This window comes from Kryptolebias marmoratus, linkage group LG11 (genome assembly GCF_001649575.2).
Source record: "Kryptolebias marmoratus isolate JLee-2015 linkage group LG11, ASM164957v2, whole genome shotgun sequence".
Classification (NCBI taxonomy): domain Eukaryota; kingdom Metazoa; phylum Chordata; class Actinopteri; order Cyprinodontiformes; family Rivulidae; genus Kryptolebias; species Kryptolebias marmoratus.
The window spans coordinates 1,591,761-1,599,205 of NC_051440.1; the positions used below are offsets into that span (position 1 = coordinate 1,591,761).

The 7,445-nt window shown below is 36.8% G+C and overlaps 1 protein-coding gene across 1 annotated transcript in view; it reads left to right on the top strand.

Annotated features, from left to right (window-relative positions):
* Positions 1 to 4,961, top strand: part of dnajc24 (DnaJ (Hsp40) homolog, subfamily C, member 24) — a 16,080-nt gene extending 11,119 nt beyond the window's left edge. Inside the window, exons 4-5 of the mRNA XM_017440281.3 lie at positions 3,261 to 3,329; positions 4,230 to 4,961. Coding sequence (XP_017295770.1) covers positions 3,261 to 3,329; positions 4,230 to 4,441 — 281 coding nt within the window. The 3' untranslated portion in view covers positions 4,442 to 4,961. The remainder of the gene's footprint in view (positions 1 to 3,260; positions 3,330 to 4,229) is intronic.
* The last annotated feature ends 2,484 nt before the right edge of the window (positions 4,962 to 7,445 follow it).

Genomic DNA, 7,445 nt, shown 5'->3' on the forward strand with positions numbered 1-7,445 from the left:
GAGTCAGCGAAGGGAGGCATACTTTGGAAAATTCTGAGCTCTGAAACTTATTGTCATCATTAGTCGTTATTAGTGTCATTAGGATGTAAATAGTTACAATGAGCGACATACTTATAAATAGCCTCGGAAGAAATCTTTTCACTAATATAATGTTTGGTTACATGTTCCAAGTCTGACAAAGTTTATGTTGTTTTAATACCGAATGCTCTTAATTAGTTCCGCCGCACAAGCGTTCGTATATTCCTGTTGCTCAGATGTTGGATTATTCCATCTATGCCCGTGCGCATGTTATTTACCTGTGTTTACTTTTATTGTGGTCATTTATAAAGCTGTTGGTTGGTTTAACTAATTATCATTATTCATAATAATATACTGGAACAAAAAGTCATAGATGAAAAAGCGTTTCATTACTCAGTTTTTATTGATGTTAGACGATGATTCGATGCATGTAAAATTAATAAGGTGACGAAACACTCCGGTGGCCCCCCACCTAGAAAATGAATCCGGTGCCACTGTGTGCAGTACAAAGCCATCCTCAGTGAAGCTCCAATATCTCAGGAAAGAAATGCAGGAAAAAGAGCTGTACCGTTTCTAAATACCATATTTTCCGCACTATAGGGCACACTGGATTATAAGACGCACTGTCAATGAATGATCCATTTTCGAACTTGTGTCATATATAAGGTGCACCAGACTAAAAGGCTCATTAAGCGAAACAAAACAGCCCCGTCTTTTTGGAGAATACTGCACTGCCATAAGCGTCAAGTATAAACGTCTACACCACGCGCTCAGGTCTGTGTGCTGTGCGCAGAGCCCTGTGCTATTATAATTGAACCTTAATGCTGCAAGCGGTGCGACTTTGTAGTTTACCAAAGTCATACTAAAACATTACATCTTCTTACACATACAGTATAAGGTGCTCTGGATTTTAAGGCGCACTGTCGTTTTTTGAGAAAATTGAAGGCTTTTAAGTGCGCCTTATAGTCTGAAAAATATGGTACCAAGAACCTTGAGTACACAGAGCAGCTGAACAGGAGCACAGTTGATTACAAATATTTTTTATTTATTTTTATCATTTTTATGAATAGTCAAATAATTACATAAATTAATTGGCCATGTTTTTCTGAAAAAGCCTATTAGTCAAAATTATGATTTTGGAAAATACACTATATTGTCAAAAGTATCTCCTTGTCTTCCTTCATACTCATATGAACTTGAGTGACATCCCATTCCTGATCCATAGGGTTTAATATGATGTTGGCCAACCCTTTTTAGCTATAGGAGCTTCAACTCTTCTGGGAGGGCTTTCCACATGTCTAGGAGGGTTTATTGGAATTTCTGACCATTGTTCAAGAAGCCTTACACTCACTTGGTGATGTAAGGCTTGGCTGCAGCTGCTCAGCCATGTAGATCCATTCCATGAAGCTCTCTATGTTCTGTTCTTGAGTTAATCTGAAGGCCACATGAAGTTTGGAGGCCTGTAGCTATTGACTCTGCAGAACGTTGGTGACCTCTGTGCACCATGAGCCTCAGCATCTACTGAGACTAGTATAAACCCAGGGTTTCTTTCACTAAACCTGCCAGCGAACAGGTTTAGTTCACAGAATTTAGTACTATGGTGGCAGAGTCTGAAATTTACTTATCTCTCTTTCCGGAACAGTAAACTCTTTTTCCTTAAACCCAGGGTTACTCTGAGTTTTCACTAAAACCTGCTTTCTGGAATACACCCCAAATGTAGAATGTACATACAGTGATTACTTTTTGAGAGTTTTATTAAAATCTGTCAGGTAGTTCATGAGATATTTTGCTAACAGACTCAAAAACCTAGCTATATTTCAGCCATGTTGGGCTTGTGAATGCTGACGGCTGAATGACTTTGCTGAAGAAGCAAAACGAAGCAAACCGAAGTAAAAGGAGCAAAACAGGAGCTAAAAAAAAGCTAAAAAAAAGATCCCACTCAGTAATACTTGGACTATGTGTTGGGAATGGCTCCCAGCTACTACCACACTATATTTTACCCCCAATATCTGTAAAACTAATTAAATTATAAACATTTTTTTTGCTTTAAAGGTCAGTTAGCTGTGGTAGCCATTTTGTTGTAAAGGTACATCCAATGATGATTTCCTCAAAGTTTTGTTAAAATTTGTTCAGTGGTTTACGAGATGTTTTGCTAACCGATACATAAATGCACTCAAAACACACACAGACACTTGCAAAAACATTTTTGCCCACCTTTGCGTTTCAGCAGTGGGTGTTTAAAATAGCCAGTCACTAAGCTTAACACAGTGTTAGTTTATACAGGGTCAACACAGAGACACAGTACCATACTTGTCCACACTTCTATGATCAGTTATGTTTTTTAAACTGGGGGAGAAAACTGGACTGCTCCAATAGGCACCAACCCAACCCCACTCCTCACTGAAAAGACCCCAGCTAAAACACAAAATGGAGACTTTCTTGCTGTGAGAAAACAGTGCTAACAACACTGCTGTGCTGTACACTTATCATTCCTTCTAGAAATTATCACTAGTTTAGCAGCTAATGTACCTAACACAGTGCAATGCTAATTAAAAGCTAAGCAAAATTTAACACTAATTATTTCTTTATGACTGTCAAACTGTACAACTTGATAATGACTGTTTCCTCCAGAGTGAACTGTTAAAAAAAATCACAGTTTTAATAGCTGCGTTTTCACTTGTCATTCACCAGAAACAAAGCCGAGAGCATTTTTCTACATGAGACTTTTAAAACTGAGTGTGTAAAAACTATTCAAAGAATGTAGAATAAAAAATAGGATTTAGCAGCTGTACAAAAATAAATTTAAATCTGCCTAGAATTTTGATTGTTGGCACTGCAGTGAGATGACATAGACCTGAAGAGGACATGCTTCCTGTTATAGGTGATGCTACAAGATTATCTTAATCAGAAGGTTGAGTTTTGGCTGTCTTTACAAAAACACAAGTAGCTTTTCAGGACTTTTTTTTCTCACTGGAACTTGTTTTTCTGTGTGGACAAAGGCTGAAACAATGAAAATCAAAAGACATTCTTGTTTGGATGGCCTCTGAGTGTCATTTCTCAGCTTACATGTATTCCAGGCTTGTTCTAGACCCAGAAATTGACTTGATAAATTTGGGTGTTCCAGCAAAACAAATTGGAAGCAAAAGGTTTTAAGATTCACTGTCTTCTCTTGTGCTAAATCAAATAATGTTGCCCGTCTCCTTCTACAGTTTTTTCTCTAATGCTGACTTTATATTTTACAGAACAAGAACTGAAACAAGACAAACCGGTAGATTCTACAGTCCATCTGGAGGACATGACGTGGGACCAGGGTAATGAGACATTATCAACAACAAACTCACACTAAACAAAATAGTATAATTAGCTGCATTACTAACCATATACACATACAGGACACTGATTCTCAGATCCGGGGCTATATTGGGTTACGTATCTTGCACAAGGATATTTCAACATGTGGTGGGGGGAAGCTGGAGTTGTTCCACTGACCTTCCAGTGGTCCATTGCAGGTGGTGGTGGTGGGTAAAATCTAGTTTTAGATGCATCACATCGTAGACACAAAGGATTTTGACTCGATTTCCAAATGTCAGAAACAGATTTTATGTTAATCTGTGCTACCACTTTAGGAGAGTTTTCACATTTTTTTAAAAACTTTTTTTCTTCACTGAACCCTGAAGAATATCTGTCTGTAGGTATCGCTGACATTGTCATAACATGACTGTCTTTGTAATTTTGAAATGTTTGATTTGTGTATAAAAGCTTCAGTGATAAACACGATGGTAATTATGTTAGCACTCTTTATTATGCCTAAAAATCCATAAATCTGTGTTTATTTACATATAATAAATTAGTCATTTAAGTTAGATGTATAAATGTACATCCAGTGATTATTTTCTGAGAGTTTCATTAAAGTCTAGTCAGTGGTTTATGAGATATTTTGCTAACATACCGAAAAACAAACATACTTTCAGTCTTTGCAGTGGGTGATAATTATAAATTTGTAAACAGATTATCAAAGGCTGTGAATACTTTTGCAACCCACTGTGTACTGTGTACATATTTACTTTAAATATGTTGTTGTTTCACATTTATAGTCATCATATCACTTGAGCCCCTGTGTTTTACTATTAAATTTAAAAAAAACTTTCTGTGGTTGTTGTGACTTTGGATATTATGAGTTTGTATCCAAAATGTCGTCTTTGTTGTTTCAGATGAACTGATTTATACATATGGTTGTCGTTGTGGAGGAGGGTTTGGCCTCTCACAGGAGGAGGTGGAGGAGGAAACACGTCTCATGCAGCCAGAAGATAAAGAGGAAGGAATGGACACAAAAACCTTGGGCGTTCTCGTTTGCTGTGACACATGTTCCCTCAGTATCTATGTCACATGGTCATTGAGTAAAAAGACTGAAATATTCAAATAAATGTTTAAGTCAAGTCAAATTTATTTATATAGCACTTTTCAACAAGGCGGTTCAAAGTGCTTTACATAATGAAAACACAAAAATACAAACTCATCATGAAAACTCACACAATAAATACTTCAAAAAATAATTCAAAATAATAAGCTTTTTTTTTTTCTTTTTAGAAATCTTTCACTTCTGTTCTCAAAACTTTTCATTTCATACAGTTTTGTTACTTTATTTTCAGGGTTTTTTTCCTTCTTGGTTTTCAATTTGTTTGTCTCGTTTATTTGCTGCCCTTGTTAAAGTGTTTTTAAGTTTGAAAAATGTGCAATTGAAATTAAACTTTATTATCATGGTTTTACTGTGAATTGTTAACAGAGGTAATACTATTTACTAACACATACAAGTTAGGGCTTTTATCTAATTTATGTTCAAAACATTAATAACACATGTACAAATTAGGACTCAGTTTCATATCTGATGTTTTGATGTCTACTGTAGTGAACATATCTTTAGAATAAAAACTTTTTGTAACGTTTTTAGATTTAAAATTTGTAATAGGACAATTGGTTATGGCATTGATGCTATCCCCATATGGCAGGCAGAGCACATCCCAGTCACTTCTGTCAAAGGAGCCCTGCAGAACCTTGCTGGCTTCCAGACTCCACCTCTTCACACACCTTGTGGAAACAAGCAAGTCTTAAAAGCACCAGGTTGTTATCTGAACAACAGAGTTGGGGTACGGCAGTTGTTTTGTTTGCACCCTTAATGTTTGCTCACAAGAGATCCAAAGTTTTATTGTTCTGTGTTGCACAGCTTACAGCTTAGAGAAAGTAGAGTGGGTGATGTCACAAACTGCTGCCTCTTCAGCTGATAGTGGGATGTAAACCACGATCAGTAAATTGGAGGTGAACTCCTGTGGCAAATAGTATAAATGCATACTTAAGGCTAGGAGTTCAGCATCAGGCCAGAACAGTAACAAGACCAGAATTGCACCACAGTTTATTCACCATTCCATCAACCTCTCCACCTCTCTCCTTAGCAGTCTAGGCTTTTGTAAGATTGCTGTTCTGGAGCAGGTGATGAGTTCAGCCGCTCTAACCATGGCGATCTAGCTGTGCTCAAGAGAGTCTCATTTGTGATTTAGAAAACTCTGACTTTCAGCTCAACTTTAGCAGGAAATCTTGCTTCATATCACAGCCCCCTGAGTATATCTGACTAGAATCATGTCTACCCTCAGAGTGGAAATATCAAGGGTAGAGAGGTGTTTCTATTTCTGTGTGTGTCAGGCTGAAACATGGCAGAGTCTCTTTGGTTTTTTGTGTGTCAGTTTGGCCCCAAAGAGCACCAAGGAAAACAACTATACTCACAAGCTAAATTATGTATGACAAAACACAGTCTGGGAGACCTTTAGTGTGTGTGTGTGTGTGTGTGTACGTATGTATGTACACTCAGGAGAGGATCAAAGTTTAACTATTGGCATTTACTGTTTTTCAGCATAATCAACAGGTCAGAAGCTGCAACATATTTATCACATTGGTTGCATTCATTCCAGCCACTATGGATGTTGATGCACACACTGTACATTAAAACACCAAACTCTGATTCTTAATTTAATGGAGTCTTTCAAAAGAGACACAAGTAAGGTGCAGTCAGAGGCCAAAATAAATGATTAGATTTTATGCATTATTTCTTAACAATGAAAATCCTCAAATGGCAACAATTTAAAAGCTTGTAAAGGTACAAACTGTAAAGGTGTTGAGAAAGCTCTAAACATCAGGTGATATCAGGCAAATGTTCAAAATGTCTGAATGTTCAAGTATTGAAACAGTGACTTTTTAATAAAAAAACATGCTTCTATTTAATACCAGCAAATGTCTATGATGTCTCTGATGTGTCTAATAGGATAAGATAATGCAAACTGAGTAACACTGACAGTCACAAACAGTACTGCCCTCTGGGAAAGATAAATCATTGCAGTCAGAAAGGTGATGTTTTCTGACAGAATGGTCTGTTAACAATGTCTTGTAAGTGAACAACTGAAGTTGTATCTAATACTCATGATATATTATTTAACTTTCAGTCTGGTTTTAGAAAAGGGCAACTACAACAACCTTTAAAGCATTAAATAATTTTACTGAGCGCCTGGACAACAGAACACCCTGTTTTCACACCAGCATGTTCTGCTGGTGTGAAAAGATACTTCCATAAGATTTCAGTGTTTGAAAACAGAAGGCATCACTTCTAATTTCCTTCATATAACCCAAGGTGCTCCCCTGCAATACGTGTTGGTGTTCTCCACGAATCAGTTCTGGAGCCACTGCGTTTTATTTTATATAATACAGAGAAGTATCAAACACTAATGTCCACCTTTATGCTGATGAAACTGTGATGTACTCTGCTGCATCTGCACCTTATCAGAAGCTTTCTCAACTCCAAAATATTTTAATGCTGTTCAGCATACTTTGTACAATTTCAAACTAGTTTTGAAAGCTTTAAAAAAAAGTACAATGTTCTCTGATTCAAAATCAAATTTCAAGAATCTTCCACATGCCACCACTCTTCAGGGCGCAGAGTTTGAGTAAAGGTTGTATCTCACTGGGTGCAACTACTTGGAAACTAGAAGGTGACTGAAAATTGCAGGAAAAATGTGTGTGCAAATTTTCCATTGTCACCTTACTGAATTCTGTTCTTGCAACCAGCAAGCCATGTGGCCACATTTTAAATGGCCAGTTTTTGAAGATCATGGCCTACTCCAAAAAAAAATAAAAAATCTCCACACACACTAGTGGCCCCTGAGTTTAAAATTTAGTGAGGCAGACAATTCATGAATTTTGAATCGCTTACCACATACACTTTACAATTTGCGCTACATTTTCTATGAAAAAAGCTAGACTATATGTTGTTTAATTTTTTTTTTTCAAAAGTGGGGAACACTTCTGTGAAATACATACACAAATCTAAAACTGAAAAAGTGGTGTGTGCATATATACACTTCTGATCAAAATCTTAAGACCAGTCA